We start from the raw sequence: 20,746 nt of genomic DNA, 5'->3' as shown, positions 1-20,746 counted from the left end.
CATCTGAGACCACCTCACCTGGACTTCACTGTCGATATCACTATTAGCATTTTGTCAAAGTCATTCAACAAGTCTTTAGGAAGTTCCAAACTTTCCCATATCTTTCTGTCTTCTTATGAGCCCTCCAAACTGTTCCAACCTCTGTCTGCTACCCAGTTTAAAAGTCAATTCCATATTTTTGGGTATCTTTACAGCAGCACCCCACTCTGCCAGTACCAATTTATTGTATTATTTCATTCTCATACTGCTAGTAAAGACATACACAAGACAGGGTAATTTATAAAGCAAAGAGGTTTAATTGACTCAAAGTTCAGCATGGCTGAAGTGACCTCAGGACAGCTACAATCATGGCAGAAGGGGAACCAAACAAATCCTTCTTCACATGGCAGCAGGAAGGAGAAGAATCAGTGCCCAGCGAAGGTGGAAGCCCCTTATAAACCTATCAAATCTTGTGAGAACTCACTATCACAAGAACAGAATGAGGGAAACTGCCCCCATGATTCAATTATCTCCACCTGGTCCCTCCCACAACATGTGGTGATTATGGAAATTCAAGATAAGATTTTGGTGGGGACACAGCCAAACCATATCAGATGCATTCAAAGAACAGAAATAACTATGAAGACAATTTAAACTTCCCTTATAAGTTATATCGTTTGGTGTAATATCAGTATTGATATTTCATAAGAACTTTATTTCTAAGAATCTATTATTAATAAGTAATTAAGTCAATATTTTCAATGAAAGTGAAAAGAGCAAAGTTATTTATTTAAATAAAGTAAAAAAGCTAAACTATTTATTAAAATACAATTGGAAACATGAATACAAGCTCATAACTTTTCTAGCTATAACCACAGAAATGGCCCAGAAACAGATCTCCAATGCAATTAACATTTTGGGAGCAATTTTGGAAATTTAACCATTGACTATTAGATAAAGAACTTATTGAAATATAAATTGGAGATCATTGACAGAAAACAAACCATGTTGCAGAACAATATGTACAGTATTATCTCATTAGGGTTGAAAATACGTATATACAGTCATACATCACTAAATGACAGCTATTTGTTCTAAGAAATGCTTCATTAGACAATTTTGTAATTGTGCAATCACAGAGTGTCCTTACACAAACCAAGACTGTAGAACCTACTACACACCTAGGATATAAAGCATATCCTATTGCTCCTAGGCTACAAACTTGTTCAACATGTTACTGTACTAAATACTGTAAGAACTTGTAACACAATGGTATTTGTGTATCTAAACATAAAAAAGGTACAGTAAAAATACAGTGTTATAATCTCATGGGACAGACTGTCATATATGTGGTTTGTCATTCACCGAAATACTGTTATGTGGTACCATACAGCACATAAACATTTATGTGTGCAGAGAGCAATTATGTAGTAGGGTATTAACAGCATGATTGTCACAAATTATATGAAGTTTTGCTTTAAAATTTTAATTCCATTTATTAAGCATTTACATTTTGCATGTTTCTGTTTTATAATTTTTAAATGGCTATCTAAGTAGTAACGTCAAAAACAACTAGCCAATTAGTTCATTGGTGATTTCAGACACAGCAGACAGAAGTCAAAGTGCAGTGGAGTGGAGAATAATAGGAGCAGAAACAGTAAGTGTAAAACTATGCAGAATGAGCCCAGTATGTAAGAACAGAAAGAGAAAGGAAAGTAACTGAGAGCGGACAGCTCGAAGTTTCCAGGCAGGCACTTGCCTTAGGACTCTAGTGCTGCCTTTGCTCTCTCCAGAAGGCACTTTTTATTTGCATCCACATGGCTCACTCACTCATGTTTTTCACATCTTTACTCAAAAGTTACTTTCCCACTAAGGCCTATTTAAAATCATAACACTTCCACCACACCTCACACGCAAATTCTCTACCCTGATTCTACTTTTTTTCCCCATAGAACTTAATAACTATCTAGCATTTTATACAATTGATATTCTTTACTATATATTGTGTAGCTGTTTCACTAATAGGTGAACTCAGTTTCAAAGAAATTATTTTTTGATATTGGACACTGATATATCTTGAGTACCTAGAACACTGTCTGGCACATAAGATTACTTGATAACTGTGTGTTGAATTAAAAGAAAAGTTATTTAGGATTGGAGAGACTTGAGCACATTTATAAGCTAATCTTTACTATTTCCAGAAAGAAGAATGAGTCTCATCAATGAAGTGCAGGACAACAGAGCAATCCTTATGAGATTTCCTTTGATTCTTCAGACAGTGTATATAGTATATTTACAGTAGTAAACAGATAAAACCTGTTCAGGAAATCTTATAGGCCAGTAAAGAGTAAAACTGATTACCATTATGTGTCTTTGCCATTTGGCCTTTATTTCTTTTTCTTTCTTTGTCTTCCTTCCTTCCTTCCTTCCTTCCTTTCTTTCTTTCTTTCTTTCTTTCTTTCTTTCTTTCTTTCTCTTTCTTTCTTTCTTTCCTTCCTTCCTTCCTTCCTTCCTTCCTTCCTTCCTTCCTTCCTTCCTTCCTTCCTTCTTTCTTTCTTTCCTTCTTTCTTTCTTTCTTTCTTTCTTTCTTTCTTTCTTTCTTTCTTTCTTTCTTTCTTTCTTTTCAAGAAGGAGTCTTGCTTTGTTGCCCAGGCTAGAGTGCAGTGGTACAATCTCGACTCATTGCAACCTCCACCTCATAGGTTCAAGCAATTCTCCTGCCTCAGCCTCCTGAGTAGCTGGGATTACAGGTGCATGCCACCACACCGGCTAATGTTTTGTATTTTTAGTAGAGATGGAGTTTCACCATGTTGGCCAGGGTGGTCTCGAACTCCCAACCTTGTGATCCGCCCATCTCAGCCTCCCAAAGTGCTGGGATTACAGGCATGATCCACTGCACCCAGCCTGGTCTTTATTTCTAGTAATGAAAGATGCTCACTGCTAGAACAAATAGCTATGCAAAAATTGTGGTGGTGCTTTTTCAGAGAAAGAAACTCATTGTCTTGGCAATAATGTTTGGGGAACACACAATGTTTGAACCACTACTTATTATCATGATAATCAAAATTCCAGTTAATTCCATTTTCTGATATAGTATATTGAAATAGCTGCACCAAAACAGTGGGAAAGTACTGAAAGAGAACTTCCAAAGAAATGTACTTGCAAGAACAGTTTTGTGATAGAATTCAATTATTTTCTTTTGCAGTTTAATATTCAATAAAGATGTTACAGGATGAAGAAAAGAAGAAGTTGTATTAATTCAAATTCGGGCCAAGAAAACAAATATTTATTGAGGGTATTAAGGGCCTATAAAGACTCATAAAAAATTTAAAGTCATAAAGAAGACAGTCGTTGTAGTCAAGATTAAAACAACAACAAACAGGAAATTGCCCTGCTTGGTATCTCCTGGTCTTTTCTAGATTTAACCCTTGGAGTTTTCCTTGGATTTTTCTTTTCTTTTCTTTTCTTTCTTTTTTTTTTTTTTTTTTTTTTTTGCTGTTTAATACTGATCCATGTGGCTGTTGAAAGTCTTCCATTCTATTGTTTTATGTTTTGGGGGTTTGGTTGGTTTTGGATTTTATTTTTAAATCACTGATTTAAATCTGGTAATTATTGGAGATGACTGCAAAAACCTCTAGTCTCAACCATTGGCTTATTCTTAAATGATCGATACACCAGAACACACAATATTTTGCTCTTGTTTTGCTTTTCAGTTAGACCTCATTGTAGGTTATAAGACCACTCAAAAAAAGGGAAGACTATATGTACTGAAAAGCTTAAAAATAAAACTCAAATAGCTTAATATAGACAGATATATTTGTTTGGTAAATAGTCCTAATTTCGGCCGAGTGCAATGGCTCATGCCTGTAATCTCAACTCTTTGGGAGGCCGAGTCAGGCAGATTACCTGAGGCCAGGAGTTTGAGACCAGCCTGGCCAACATGGTGAAACCTCATCTCTACCAAAAATACAAAAAAAAAAAAAAAAGCCCAGTGTGGTGGCAGATGCCTATAATCCCAGCTACTCGGGAGGCTGAGGCAGGAGAATTGCTTGAACCCAGGAGGGGGAGGCTGCAGTGAACCTAGATCGTGCCACCATACTCCAGCCTGGCCAAAAAGAGTGAAACTCTGCCAAAAAAAAAAAAAAAAAAAAAAAAAAAAAGCCCTAATTTCATGAAATGTATTTTAGAATAGGAAAGTTATAAAAGTTTCTATTAGTTTAGAGATAGAATCAAAACGATCTCCTTTTCCTAATTTAGATAAAAACTTAAAGGTCTCAGAGAATGAAAATAATTCAGAATATCATTTTGAAATGATGAAAATAACAGAAAATATAAAATTTTACATTATGCTGATTAAAGCAATGTATTACCAAGGAAGATCAGAAAAAAAAAAACAACAAACAAAAAACTATGTGGTTACAAAAAATAGAGAGAAGACAAATTATCTCTTTCTCTCTTCTGTAACTAGGACAGACTTATTTTCTTGCCCTTGGAAATGAGAACTCCAGGTTCATCAGACTTTGGACTCTGAGACTGAGAGTCCAGGACCAGTGGCCCCAGGGTTCTCAAGTTTTTGGCCTTGTACTGATAGGTACACACCATTAGTTTCCCTGGTTGTGAGGCTTTCAGACTTGGACTAAGCCATAGTATTGGTTTTCCTAGTTCTGCAGCTTGCAAACAGATGGCCTATTGTGGAACTTCTTAGCCTCCACAATCGCATTCTTCTGCTGATTTTCCATTTAAAGGATGGCTTTATAATTATTCAGAATGTATCCAGATAGGGAACAAAATGGCAGAGTAGAACTCTCCAGTGATAATCCCTCTGCAGAAACAGCAATTTGAATAACTCTTCACATACGAACATACTTTCATAAGAGCCAGGGAAGCAAGGTGAGAGATCATAGTTCCTGATTGTGGCACAACAATAAGAAAAGATGCATTGAAGAGGGTAAGAAGAAGAGTTTTGGATTGTTTACATCACCCCTCCCCCAAACCCAGGCAGCACAGCATGTAGGGAGATACTATACACTTGGAGGACACAGAGGGAAGTGAGCACAGGACTCTACCTTGAACCCCAACACTGGGCCCACCACAGTAAATCCAGCACTTGGGAGAGCCCCAGGGTCCCATATTCCAGACTTGTACCCCTGAAATTAACTTATAGGCCTGCCTTCCCTCATAACCAGTGGGACCACACAGGCTAAGGCTTCAGTCTTAAGTGGCATATTTAATCTCTATCCCACACCACTGGGCTGATGTCAGGAGATCCAGGCTCCACACAGCCCTCTGTAGCAGACAGGCCTCAATGGCCCTGGGCTTCCAGCTCATTCCAGCATTGTACCTGTCATAACAGGTTCCAGTTTTCTGGCAGTGCCATGTCAGCCATAGCTGCATTGGAATTCTGGTCTACTACAGCACTGCACTGGCCTCATCTGCCCCTGGGTTCTAGTCCATGCCAGTGCTGCACCCACCACAGTGGACTCCAAACTTCTGGAAACAGCAAGCTAGTCGCAATTTCCCCAACTTCTGGCATACATCAGTGCTATGCTTATCACAGGGCTTTGCAAGAAAAACAAACAAACCAACCAAAAAAACCAGTCTATAAAGAATAAGATGAGTACCTACTTTAAATACACAGACTTCAAAACACAACCACAAAGATCACAAACAATCAACGAAATATATCACTAAAGAGACAAAATAAGGTGCCAGTAATAGATGCTAAATAAATGGACATGTATTAACTACCTGACAAAGAATTCAAAATAACTATTTTAAGGAAGCTTGGAGTACTTTAGGAAAATTCAGAAACACAAGTCAATGAAATGAGGAAAACCATGTGACCAAAATGAAAAACTTGGTAGAAAAATTGAACTAATAAAAAAACCAAATAGAAATTTTGGAGCTGAAAATACAATAAAAGAAATAACAAGTGCACTTGAGAGCATGAACAGCAGAATTATTCAGGTAGAGAAAAGAATCTTTGAACTCAAAATTAGGTTATTTGAAAATATACCGTCAGAGAATAAATAAACAAATAAATAAATAAAGCTTACAGCATTTATGGAATAGTCTCGAAAGAACATTAAATGTTCAAGGCATTAGACTTCAAGAAGGAAAAGAGAAAAATTAAAGAAGCAGAAACCTTACTTAAAGAAATAGTAGCAGGAAATTTTCCAAACCTGAACATAGCTGTAAATATCTAGACACTGAAGATCAAAGGTCTCCAATCAGATTCAATGTGAATAAGACTACCCCAACATAAATGGCAAAACTATGAAAAATCAGTGACAAAGAGAGGATTTTGGAAGCAGCAAAAGAAAATAAACACATAATATATAGGAAGTTTCAATAGAGTTAACAGCAGACTTCTCAATTAAAACTTTACAAAAGCCAGTAGAGAGTAGGATGATTTATACAAAGGAAAAAATAATAATAATAAAGAAGAAGCCTGCTAGCCAACCAAAAATACTGCACCTATCAAAGTTGTCCAGAAATACAGGCGTTATAAAGACCTTCCCAGAAGAACAAAAGCTGAAGGTGTTATAAGACCAGAATGGTCTTATAAGAAATGCTAAAGAGAGTTTTTCAGTCTGAAAGAAAAGAATGCTGATATGTAACACAAAAACATCTGAAAGTATAAAACTCATGGGAAAAAGTACACAAATTGAGAATACTCTAATATTGTAAAAATGGTGTGGAAATTATTTGTATCCTTAGGATGAAGGTAAAAAGATAACACTATTAAAAATAATAGCTAAAAGAATTTGTTAAGGGATGTGCAATACGAAAAGATGTAAATTGCAACACAAAAATTTAAAATGTGGAGGGAGAAATGGAGTAAAATCATAGAAGTCTTTTGGTTTTCTTGTTCTTTTTTTATTTTAATCAGTTTAAAATAACCTGTTATAAATACAAGAAGTTTTTTGTAACCCTCATGGCAATCACAAAGCAAAAACCTGTAAGTAGAAACAGACACACACACACACACACACACACACACACACACAAACACACATACACACATGCTCAAGCAAGGAGTCAAAACATGTTGCTAGAGAAAATCACTTAGCCACAAAAGAAGACAGCAAGAAAGGAAGAAAGAACAAAAGATCTACAAAACAACTAGAAAATGGCAATATCTTTACCTATTAATAATTATGTTGATTAAATCATCCAATAAAAAGATATGGAGTGACTGAATGCATAAAAAAAGACTCAACTATTTTGTGTCTACAAGAAGATCATTTCACCTAAAAGCAAACCGATGCAAAAAGATATTCCATGGAAATGGAAGCCAAAAGAGAGCAGGAGTAGTTATACTTCTATCAGATAAAATAAGCCTTAAGTAAAATACTGTAAAAAGAGACAAAGAAGGTCATTATATTAATGACTCTTCTTTACAGAGGTCATTATGTAAATGGCTTCTTTAGTAAAAAGAGGCAAAAAAGCATTATATAATGGCATTTTCAGTAAGAAGATATAACAACTGTAAATACATATGCACACAATATCAGAGCACCTAAATATATAAAGCAAGTATTAGTAGATCTTAAGGTAGATATAGACTGCAATACAATAATAATAGGGACATCCCACTTTCAGCAATAGAGATCATTCACATAGAAAATTAGTTAGGAATAATAAGACTTAACCTACTATACTGTAGATCAAACGGACCTATCAAACATATACATAACATTCCAATCAACAACTGCAAAATACACATTCTTCTCAACTACACATAGAATATTATTCAGGATAGATGATGTGTTAGGCCAGAAAACAAGTCTTAACACATTTTAAAATACTAAAATTTGTTTATTTTCTCACTACAATGGCATAAAACTAGAAATCAGTAACAAAATGAGTTTTGGAAAATTCACAAATACATGGAAATTAAGCAGCATGCTCCTGGACAACCAATGGGTCAATGAAAAAATTAAAAGAGATATTAAAAATGTCTTGATACAAATGTAAGTGAAAACACAACATACCAAAACCTATGGAATAAAGCAAAAACAGTTTTAAGAAAGAAGTTTATAGCAATAAAACCTTCATCAAAAGAAGAAAGATCTCAAATACATACCCTAACATTGTCTCTCAAGGAGCTAGAAAAGAAGAACAAACTAAGTCCAAAGTTAGGAGAAGGAAGAAAACGACAAAGACTAGAACAAAAGTAAATTAAATATAGACTAGAAAAAATAAAGAGTTTTTTTGAATAGGCAAAACTTTAAGAGAGTAAGAAAAAAAAGAAGACTCAAATAAAATCCAAAATAAAAAAGAAGAGACATTACAATCAATAAAACAAGAATACAAAGGATCATACAAGGTTATTATGAAGAATTACACATTAACAAATTGGATAACCTAGAAAAAATGAATGAATTCCGTGATGCATACCTCCTTCCAAGATTATCAATTATCAAGAAGTAGAAAATCTTAACAGATCAAAAACAGGTAAGGAGATTGAATCGGCAATAAAGAAGAGCCTCCCACCAAATAAAAACCCAGGACCGGTGGCATTATTGCTGAATTCTATCAAACATGCAAAGAAGAACTAATACCAATTATTTTCAAACTGTTCCAAAAAACGAGGAGGATGGAATACTTACAAATTCATTTTATGAGGCCAGAATTACCCTGATACAAAAACCAGACGAAGACACTACAAAAAAAGAAAACTACAGACAAATATCCCTGATGAACATAGATGCAAAAAATCCTCAACAAAGTACTAGCAAACCAAATTCAATAGTACATTTTAAAAAATCATTTGCCAAGATCTCGTAGGATTCATCCCAGGGATGCAAGGATGGTTTGACATTCATAAATCAGTAATTGTGGTACATCACATTAATAGAATTAAAGGCAAGAACCATATGATCATTTCAATAGAGGCAGAAAAAGTGACAAAATGCAACATACATTAAAAAATAGGTATAAAATGAATGTATCTGAATACAGTGAAGGCCACATATGGCAAAACCACAGCTAGCATTATACTTAATGGGGAAAAGTTGAAAGGTTTTTCTCCAAATCTAGAACATGACAAGGATGCTTATTCTTGTCACATCCATTTAATATAGGACTGGAGGTCCTAGTCAGAACAATTAGGCAAAAGAAAGAAATGAAAGGATCCAAATTGGAAAGAAAGGAGTCAAATTTTCCCTTTGCAAATGACATGGTCTTATATATAGAAACTATACACATATAATATATTGGAATTAATAAAGAAACTCAGTAAAGTTGCAGGATACGAAATCAACATACAAAAATCATTTTTTATACACTAACAGCAAACAGTCTAAAAAATCAAGAAAACAATCCCATTTACAATAGCTACAAAAGGAATTAAATACTCAGGATTAAATTTAATCCAGGGAGTGTAAGGTATCTACACTGAAAACTATGAAACACTGATGAAATAAATTGAGGAAGACACAAATAAATGGGAATATATTGAATGTTTATGGGTTGAAAGAATTAACATTGTTAAAATATCAACACTACTAAAAACAATCAACAGATACAACACAATCTCTGTCAAGTCACTAATGACACTCTTTACAGAAATACAAAAAGAAATCCTAAAATTTGTATGAAACCGCAAAGGACCCCAAAGAGCAAAGGCCATCTTGAGCAAAGAGAGCAAAGCAAGAGGCATCACACTCTCTGACTTCAAAATACACTACAAAGCTCTATTAACTAAAACCCATCATGGTATTGGCATAAAAATAGAACATATGCCAATGGAACAAAATAGAAACCCCAGGCAAAACTCCACACATTTATAACCAACTAATTTTTGACAAAGGAGCCAATAACATGCAACAGGGAAAAGACAATCTCTTCAATAAATGATTTCAGGAAAACTAGATATCCAAATGCAGAAGAATGAAATTAGATTCTTATCTCAGATCATATATCAAAATTAACTCAAAATGGATTAAAGATTTAAATGTAGACCTAAAACGGTGCAACTATTAAAAGAAAACATAGGAGAAAAACTCCATGACATGGACCAGGTCAATGACTTTTTGGATATGACTCCAAAAACACAGGATACAAAAGCAAAAATCAAAAAGTAGGACTACATCAAACTAAAAACCTTCTGCACAGACAACAAAACAATCAACAGAGAGAGGAGACACCTACAAAATGGAAGAAAATATTTGTAAATGATAGACCTGTTAAGAGGTTAATATCCAAAATATATGAGGAATGCAAACAACACAATAGCAAGTAAACAAATAACTTGATTTAAAAATGGGCAAAGGATCTGAATAGACATTCGTCAAAGAAAACATACAAATAATCAAAAGATATATGAAAAAAACGTTCAACATCACTAATCATTGGGGTAATTCAAACTAAAACCACAATGGGGCATTACCTAACTCCTGTTAGAATGTTCATTATGAAAAAGTCATACGATAATAACTTTAGCGAAGACGTGAATTAAAGGCAACACTTGAACACTGTTGGTAGGAATGTAAATTAATACAGCCATTATGGAAAATGGTGTGGAAGTTTCTCAACAAAATAAAAATACAACTACCATATGACCCAGTAATCCTGCTACTTGGTATACATCCAAAGGAAATGAAATCAGTATTTCAAATAGATATCTGCACTCCTGTGTTTATAGCATCATTATTTACAAAGGCCAATATGTAGAATCAATCTAAATGTCCATCAGTGGATGAATGAATAAAGAAAATGTGGTGTATGTACATAATGGAATACTATCCAGCCATAAAAAGAATACAGTTCTGCGGTGTGCAATAAAATTGATGATCCTGGAGGACATTATGTTAAATGACATAAGCCAGGTACAAAGGACAAATACTGCCTGATCTTATTCATTCATATGTAGAATCTAAAAAAGCTGATCTAGAATTAAGGAGAAGAATTATGGTTACCAGGGGCTGGAGTGGTTGTGGGGGAAGTAGAGGAGATGTTGGTCAAAGTATATAGAATTTCAGTTAGACAGAATAAATAAGTTCAAGAGATCTACTGTACAATATGGTGATATAGTTAATAACAATATATTATATTCTTGAAAAATGCTGAGAGTGAAGGTAAGTGTTCTTATCATAAAAATGATAACTATGTGAGGTAATGCATATGGTAACTAGATTATTCATTTCACAATTTATATATACTTGAAATCAGACAATTTTATCAGTCAATGTAAAAAAATTGAAAACATTAAATGAGAAAGACATAATTGAAAAACATTTTAGTAAAGCATAGGGGAGACTTGTTAGAAAAAGAAACAAGGAAATGAAAGCATACAGCCGACATTTAATAAATCGTTACTCAAGACATAGATGACACACTGCTCTGTGGTTTGAAGAAGAAATCACCGGCACATGAAACTCCATGACTTAGTGCTTTCGTCTCTTAAAAATTTCAATTTTTGTGCTCTTCTCATTGAAATATATATGTCACTGACAGATAATATATTAAATTATTTGGAGAAACATTAATGGTAGTTCCAGGCTTGTAGGATGACAGTTAATTGACACATTATTGGCATAGAACAATGACTGATACCCCAGAAACTCAGGGACATACAATATCTTTCTAGATTATGATTTCATCACTGTTGCAATAAACCTAATGATTTTACATCGTATATGAGTTAATGGATGTACTAAGAGTCCAATCATAGTCTAAGGCAATGAGAAACCTGACTTGCACCAAACCTGGCTTGCCTGAAGGAAAGGTAGTTTGGATTAATTTCTAATCTAACAATAAAAGGATTTCAACAAGACACACTTCCATATTAGTAAGTCTTCCATATCAGGAAAAGAAGTCTAAATCTATATTAAATATTAGAATTTTAACAAGCTTATCAGAACTTTAAATATATCAATATCAATCAGTAGGTGGTTTTGTAACATTCTTGGATGTTATCACAAGTTCGCTCAGATACTGGTTTTGTGTAATAACAGCAAGTCAAGACTTGTGCGGTCTGATGCCTCCCTTTTCCACAAGTCATACTTGCATAGAATTTGTAAATTGAAAGGTATTCTGTTGACTACAGAGAATTCCAGGTTACTTGTGCGGTCTGATGCCTCCCTTTTCCACAAGTCATACTTGCGTAGAATTTGTAAATTGAAAGGTATTATGTTGACTACAGAGAATTTCAGGTTGAATAAGATAGTAACTGCTCTCCAAGAGCTCATAAGAACAGTTTGACATCTTCATATAGTAACTGGATCATATAAAGGGAATCTATCCAGTGATTTAAACAAAATATGTTTACATTTTTTTCAGTTTGCATGAAGAAATTTGTTGTAGGTGTATTCTTTTCTAATTAATCTTCTATAAAGGCAATGGTTAAAAGCATAGTCCCTCCAAAATCTAGCACAATCATGCATTGTATAAAAAAGAACTGCATATAGGACAGTGGTCTAAGATTATAATGGAGCTGAACAATGCCTATCACCTAGTGACATTGTAGCTATTTTAACAACTTTAGCACAACCCATTACTCATGTGTTTGTGGTGATGCTGTCATAAACAAACCTACTGCACTGCCAGTCCTATAAAAGTATAGCACATGCAGTACTGTACAGTACCCAATACTTGATAATAAACAATTATGTTATTGGTTTATGTTTTTACTATACTTTTATCACTATTTTAGAGTGTACTCCTTCCACTTATTAAAAAACAAAGTTAACTGTAAAACAGCCTGGGGTAGCTCCTTCAGGAGGTACTCCAGGAGAAGGCATTGTTATCATAAGAAATGACAGCTCATGCATGTTATTGTCCCTGAAGAATTTTCCAGTGGGACAAGATGTGGAAATGGAAGACAGTGATGATGATCCTGACACCATGTAGGCCTAAGCTAATATGTGTGTTTGTGTCTTAGTTTCTAACAAAAAAGTTTAAAAAGTAAGAAAAAAGTGTATAGAATAAGGATAGAAAGAAAATATTTTGAACAGCTGTACAATGTGTTCGTGTTTTAAGTCAAATGTTATGACAAGAGTCAAAAAGTTAAAAAAAAATTAAAAGTTTATAAAGTAAAAAAGTTACAGTAAGCAAAGGTTAATTTATTATTTCTCAGAATATATTGTTAAGCAATGCCAGACTGTATATAAAAGAAAGCCCTGATTGCCAACAATACAACATTAGCATATAAAGGGATTGGATAATGCAATCTATGTAAAAGCTACAGTTGCCCTCTCTGAAAGGCGATTTGGGAAATATTAGACTTCTTTCTTAGACAAGTCAATACTCAATCCAGAATTAGACGAGTGCCAATGGGAACATTTCAGTAAGAAACATAAATTTAGGTCCCAGATAGAGAGTGGATTCTGATTGTTCAGAATTATAGAATTTTGGGTCAGAAATTAAAGAGGAGGGAGAAATGAAGAGAAAATAAGAAAAAAAAAATCAACGGAGTCTCTTGGGTTTCTAGGTTCCATGCTTTCTCCGTTCTGCAGAACCTAATTTTATCAATTAATATATAAATATGCTCAAGTGTTTCTTATAATTGAAAATAAAAAATTCCATGCCTCTCAAATCATTACCCTATCCCTTTTATTATTACCAAACGTTTTGTAAAAGTTGTACTCTGTTACTTTCTTTCTTTCTTTCTTCTCTCAACCCCTGCAAACTAGAATATTGTTTGCATCTACACTGCTCTTCTCAAACTGTTGCCATGAAGATCATGGATAATCTCTGCTCTGCCAAATTTAATAGACACACTTTTCAGTCTCCATCTTATTCAACCTCTTTGTGACATTTGGAAATACTGGCTACTTACTCTATCTTGAAATTCTATTTTCCGTTGCCTTCTGGGACACTGACTTCTGACTTTTCCACTTTGCTACCTACTATGTATTTGTCTGTTTTGTTGATGGGCACCCCTTTCTCCACCCCTTTCTCAGCTTTTTAGGTTTGCTCATGCCCCAAGGTTCCTGCTAGCATTAGTTCTCTCTTCTGTCTTCTAACACGCAGGTTGAGTATCTGCATTCATTTCCATGGCTCTGGCCATCACTGATATGCTAACACACCCATCTCCAGCAAAGTTCTGACAGTCTGACATGGCCATTTTGATTCAGCCTTCAAAATAAACCCTTTTTCGTTTTCATACTTGTAATGCTCAAAACTGACAGTCTCATCCTATCCCTGGGCTTCATCCATGGAATCAAGTAAGTTTTATTGTTGAACTCCAGTAAGTCAGTCAGAAACAAATATGTTTAAACACATATTTCACACATTTAAACAGTTGACAGTTTTAGAAAACAATACAGTTCCCAATTTATTTTATGAAACTAGCATAACCTGACAAAACTAGCCCAATATCAGTTGAATATAAAATGAAAAATAAACATAACCCAATTATGACTACAACTGTAAAATTCTAGGTTAAATATTACCAGTTTGAATGTTGCATTATGTTAAATTTATGGTTTATTTAGGAATGCAGCAAAAAAACCCATGATCATGTAAATAGACGTTCATTAGTCATTTGGTAAGATTTAAATTTTATCAAATTACAGGTCATCCTCTCATAGCTGCTTGTTTGTTGGGCAGGTAAATTAGTCTTTATGGATCTGCATTTAAATATAAAAACGGGCCTATACTACTTTAAACTTCTGATTCACATAATATATCATGTTTCTCTTTTAATAATATTTTTCATCTTTGAAATTAGATATTTAATATCTGTTTTTCCCACCAAACTGAAATCACCTCAAAGACATGCACTGCTATCCACAATGTGTAACTTAACATGTATGAGTGTGCATGACCGTTATAGAATTTGTGAAACCCAGTGCAAAATGAAAATAAGAGTCCCTTTATCTAAAAATGAGGAATTTCAATACAGTGACAGCAGAGCATCAAATGAAGTACAAGGCCCTGTGCAATTACACAGATCATATATCCATAATGTTGGCTCTGTGGCTGTGTGTGTTTTAAATATGTTGAATATTATTACTGGAAAGTTAAGTAAAAAGAACTTCATCCTACCCATAGATAGAATGATAGATAGAATTCAGATCACAGACTATAAAAAGTGGTCATATTAAGTTGGGTAAAAATAGTTCAGATATTAATCAAAAAATATTTTCCGGTTTATAATTATTGACTATTCTGACTGAAGACTGTAGAACATTAAAAAGATATTGGTTAATGTTCAATAATTTTCTCTTTATATTGACATCATATAATTTTATTTGAACTTCTTCTATTACATTATATTGATCATTCCGAGAATGTTGTCTTCTCTTTTAACATTTATTTACCATAATTCATAAAATGTATTTACTATTTTGTCCCCTTAAAGGCTTTTCTGTCCGGTTCATTGAGTCTATGAGCAAATATAATAGTAACCACTCCATTTCTTTAATCATAAAACATTAGCATTTTAAAAATTTATAAAACATTTTATCCTTGTTCATCTATCTTATAAAAAATAATATTCAGTTTATCAAAATATCAAAAGCTAATTTAAGACTTCATTTTGGATTTTTTTCTAAATGGCACTAATTATCTCATAGACAGAAAAATAAATCATTACTTGATATTGTTAGAATGTGCCCATTTCATATAACCATAACAATTCCCAAAGCTTTATGAATATTCTCTTCAGACAGATTCTTTATAGTTGGGGGCAGAATCCAGTGTAACGTTTACATTGCCTCTCCTGCAGCTCTGAATAACTTCCTTTCAGGCTTCCCAAAAGTTCAGGTATGTACAACCCTTATTCTGCCTGGATTTATGGTGATTGTGATAAAAAGGAAGACGGATTTCCTTTTGTGTAAATTATTGATGGATGCTCTTTTACTTTGTTCCTGGAAAGTTAAAAAAAAAAAAAAACAAAAAAGGTGCAGGCTATGAACAGTGAACAGTTACATACTTCAATGCTGCTGCTCTTAGGGATTTAAAATAAATAAATAAATCCCCAAGCTAGGCATGTTTCATTATAGAAATCATTTTTAAAGCTCATTCCAGTATCATGTCTGTCCTCCTCCCCACCTCCCACTCTAGGTTCCAGTCAAATGGAAATACGTGGCTTTTCTCACTCCATTCTGTCTCTCTTTTCCATTTACTTACCCCCTTCTCTTCCTCTTTCATTCTATTTCCTTCTGCTTTCACGCACTTTCTCTTTCACACATATTCACTCATGCATTCCCACTCACCTGTTCTCTCTTACTCTGTCACTCTGTGCCAGTCATGGGCTAGAGACCATACTAAGTGGACACTGGGTGGCAAGAGAAATGCCAGTGTGGCTGGAGGATAGTGACATGGTGCCAGGAAACGTCAGAGAGGGCAGCAGGGCCCAGATCACCAGGGCACTGAGGGCCTGGTACCCAGTGGGAAGTGACCAGAGGGCGGGGCACAAAGTGGAATCAGATATCCTGCTGCTCTGAGAAGAATGAAGGGTTGTGGGCAAAAGTGAAAGCCGGAAGATCCCTTAGACAGTCTATAGTCACCTTAGGGTTAATTTTGGAGATAGAGCAGACAGCACTTGTCTATGGATTTGATGTGGGAAGTGAGACGAAAAAAGGAAATCAGAGACCCAAGTTTCAGGCTTGAGCAGCTCTGTTTTCACTAGTTCATTGCCATTCTTTTTTTTTTTTTTTTTTTCCTTTCTCCTTCCCTCCTCTTTTCCTCTTCCTTGTTCACACTATGACAGAATGTGACATACTCCTTACCAGCCCCAAGTTCATTCCTCTTCAAGTGTCAATTTAGAAGTCACAAACTCCAGGAACTGTTCCTGAAGTCCCCACACTGGGGCAAAGCCACACACGTCCTGTTGTCTCCCTCCCGGCATCAGTGTGCACATTATTACTTTATTCACAGGAGTTCCAAGCAGGAGTTTCTACAGCCCAAATGCAGCAAGTCTGTCTAAGCTCAGTTAGCTAAGTGAACTTTCGAAAGTTACTTAAGGAAGTCTCAGTCCCCACATCTGTAAAGTGCAGATAAGAAAATGGTCTACCTCACACAAAGTTTTGCCAGAGATGATATACATAAAATACTTAGCACAACACTGGCAGAGAGCAAATGCTAGATAAATGATAGTCGTTATTATTATCGCTGTCTTTACTGGTTTACATTATCCACCTTCATCTAAGCAGGGTTTCTGCAGAATAGCAGAAACCAAACTAATGTAGCAAATAAGCTACATAATTCAAGCCCAGGAAAAAGTTAACATTTCAGTGGCACGCATTCAAAATGGATAGTTTGATTTATTAACCAGTTCAGATAAATGTGCACGTGGAAGTCATAGTCAAATATTACTGTCAGTTTCCACGTCCTCCATTTAATTCGGGGTTTGATTTTCTAAATGTAACACTTACCAGATTAGGTGGACCCACAGGATTATTTTTCCTTGAGGTCTCACCTGAGCAGGTGCATGTACAGTAGACAGAACAGAAAGAGACTGATTAGAGAGGTTGGAGTGGTAGAGGGCGTGACCCTCTTAATCATTCTTCACTTCCTTTTTTTAAGAGACGACTTGGCAACGTCCACCACATCCGCGTCAACGCCTCCTTGGTGTCGTCCGCTTCCAATAACCCAGCTTGCGTCTTGCACACTTGTGGCTTCCGTGCACATATTAACAACTCATGGTTTTAGCTCCCAGCCGCCAAGCGTTGCCAAGGCGTTGAGAGGTCATCTGGAAAGTCTTTTACCCAGAATCGCATTGATTCAGGCCAGTTGGTTTCTCCTGCGGTGATTTGGAAATTCGCGCCCTCCTCTGGTCCTCGTCCAGGTGCGCGGGAAGCAGGTGCCCAGGAGAGAGGGGATAATGAAGGTTCCATGCTGATTACCCCAAAACTTGAACCTGCAGACCAAGCGCAAAGTAGAAACTGAAAGTACATTGCTGGCGGATCCTACGGAAGTTATGGAAAAGGCAAAGCGCAGAACCAGGCCGTGGTGTGTGCCGCCCCCCCTGGGATGGATGAAACAGCAGGCGCGGCGTGGGTAAGAGGAACCAGTTTCAGAGATCATCCTGCCCAACGCAGACTCGGCAACTCCGCGGAAGACCAGGGTCCTGGGAGTGACTATGGGCGGTGAGAGTTTGCTCCTGCTCCAGTTGCGGTCATCATGACTACGCCCACCTCCCGCAGACCATGTTCCATGGTAAGCACTCTTCTCCCTTGCGCACAAGTTCGCGCGCCAGGCGCGCCGGGGCAATCCGGGACACGTTGGGGGCCCCTGCGCTTAGGCAAGTCCGGGAATAGCCCGGCCTTGCACTTTGGACCTGCGGAGAGCACTGGCTCTCCCACGGGCGGCCGCCAGCTGCGCTTGAGTATCCTGGCCCATAGTCACTTGAACCTGGCGCTGCTGCTGCCCCTGGCAGGCTGTGAGTAGCAGTCCCCGACGCCTGCTTTCTGTCCGGAGACGGAACGCTTCAGCCTCCGCGCCGCTCAGCTGTGGCAGCCTACAGCCGGTCTCAGAGGCAGCCAAAGGCTCTCTGTCTGTCTGGCGCCCTTCCCGTGCTCCTGGACGCCCCAAGTTACTCACGCAGACGACCCGGGTTCGGCGAGTAGCTGGGCTCTTGCAGCTCAGAACTCCCTAGAGAAGTGAAAGCGAAGCTCCCACGCGACGCGCTTTTAAACCCTAGGGAAACAGGTCTCCGGAAAACCCCATTTTTCCCCGAGTGAGACTGGGAGTTTCCGACAGGGCTGTACCTTGCGCCTATTGCTGGGAAACCAGTCCTGGGGCTGGCGCTGAGACAAGGCCAGCTTCTGTTTTATTGTTGTTGTTATTATTATTTTTTTTTTTTTCCTACGGGCGCTTCTCGATGGAGGCAGAATGAAATAGGCATGACTCTGACTTCTAGACTAGTGTTGAGACCTAATATGTCTTATTTGTGCAGAATACGGATTTAGAATGGACAGGGACAGAATTCAGGAGGGTTGGATTCGGATGGCAGTCATGTATGACCAATGAAAGAGCAAAAAAGTTACTGGAATAAAAAAAGAGGAAAAAGGGATGTGAGGGGAAAAGATCTGCTTAGGAAAATTGGAATGCTTTACAGTAACTACTTCCTCAAGCAAGAAGACAGCTGGGGGGAGCGTGCAGGAATAGGAAACTGACTGCTCTTTCTTTTGATGGCTACTCCGTTAGATCAAGACTTCTTTCCACTCCCGTGAGTAAAGAATCAAGAACTGACACAACCAAGGAGTACTAGCTCAGTAACAAAACACAGATAGGGAGAGCGGAAAGAATAGCCGACATAATTATGGAAGACTTCTAAGGAGTGTCCTCCCGGAGCTTATTGTAAAACTAAAAATTGAGCACAACCCTATTTTCCTTGCAATGCCCATAGTTCTCCTGCAGTTTCTTCTTTCTGGATCACCTTTGGTTCTAATCCTTGCAACACCTCTGCCCTAAAGTAGAAAGGTAAACCGAGAAAAGGAAGCAAGCGTGTGCATTTTTCAGAAAGAGCCTTTACTTCCTGAAGTACAGCTATGTGAATCATGGGTTATAAGTTTTCATTAGCAGACAAAATATTAAAATTCTAATAATAATGATTATAATGCATGGCTTCCTGCAGTTTGTTTCAAGAGATTTCACTAGAAGTTTGTTCCATCAAGAGTGCACATAAGGTTACTCTTTACCCTTTGTCTTTGCCATTTTTTTTGAGAGTTGAAGTAGTTGAGGATCTACTATGTGGTTATCTGGTTAGGGTAATTTCATCATATTTGAGGACCAGAAAGTTGAATAGCAATAAAAAACAGACTCTACTCGGGAGGCTGAGGCAGGAGGATTGCTTGAACCTGGAAGTCAAGGCTGCCGTGAGCCATGATCTTACAACTATACTCCAGCCTAGGCAACAGAGTGATGCCCTGTCTCAAAAACTAATAATAGAGAACTAACATTAGAAACCCTGAACAGGTATAAAGTAGAATTACAAACTGCATCACATTAGTGTTTGAATATTTTTTTAAAACATGGAAAAGGCCATTTCATAGAACGAACTTACATGTCATATTCACACTCATGTATGTGACTTTTTTTTCTGCTTTTAACCCTGACACATAACCTACTGTAATAAGAACAAATATTTAGTCTTTTTCTGAAATAAGATCATATGATGCAGTACCACAGTTTGGCCAGGAAGTACCCTAGTGAGGTTCATGCACAGGGAGATAGGTTTTTGTACAATCCCCTTGACTACACATATATGGTTATTTTTTAAGAAAACAATGTAGTTCAGTGCCTGAAAGCTGAGGTTCTAGACTCTTCAACGTGACAGACTTGGATTTGAATTCCATATCTATATTATATACAGGAATTTTCCAACCAGGCGTGGTGGCTCAAGCCTGTGATCCCAACAGTTGGGGAGGCTGAGGTGGGCAGATCGCCTTAGGTCAGGAGTTCGAGACCAGCCTGGCCAACATGGTGAAACCTTGTCTCTACTAAAATTACAAAAAAAATTAGCCAGGCATTGTGGCTAGCGCCTGTAATCCCAGCTACTCAGGAGGCTGAGGCAGGAGAATCACTTGAACCTGGGAAGCTGAGGTTGCAGTGAGCCGAGATCGCACCATTGCGCTCCAGCCTAGGTGACAGAATGAGACTCCATCTCAAGAAAGAAAGAAAGAAAGATAGAAAGATAGAAAGAAAGAAAGAAAGAAAGAAAGAGAGAGAAAGAAAGAGAGAGAGAAAGAGAGAGAGAAAGAAAGGAAAGAAAGAAAGAAAGGAAAGAAGGAAGGAAGGAAGGAAGGAAGGAAGGAAAGAAGAAAGAAAGAAAGAAAGAAAGAAAGAAAAAGAAAGAAAGAAAGAAAGA

At 36.8% G+C, this 20,746-nt stretch overlaps 1 protein-coding gene across 4 annotated transcripts in view; it reads left to right on the top strand.

The window, feature by feature from the left end:
- Positions 1 to 17,258: 17,258 nt before the first annotated feature.
- IL7 (interleukin 7) overlaps positions 17,259 to 20,746 on the top strand; it is a 63,589-nt gene continuing 60,101 nt past the window's right edge. For all 4 annotated transcript variants that reach the window (XM_025394822.1, XM_025394821.1, XM_025394820.1 and 1 more), the window contains exon 1: positions 17,259 to 18,093. In XM_025394822.1, the coding sequence (XP_025250607.1) occupies positions 18,084 to 18,093 (10 nt within the window). In that variant the 5' untranslated portion in view covers positions 17,259 to 18,083. The remainder of the gene's footprint in view (positions 18,094 to 20,746) is intronic.

This window comes from Theropithecus gelada, chromosome 8 (genome assembly GCF_003255815.1).
Source record: "Theropithecus gelada isolate Dixy chromosome 8, Tgel_1.0, whole genome shotgun sequence".
Lineage (NCBI taxonomy): Eukaryota > Metazoa > Chordata > Mammalia > Primates > Cercopithecidae > Theropithecus > Theropithecus gelada.
The sequence above is the reverse complement of the archived record's forward strand: the minus strand, read 5'-3'. Positions and strand labels throughout refer to the sequence as shown.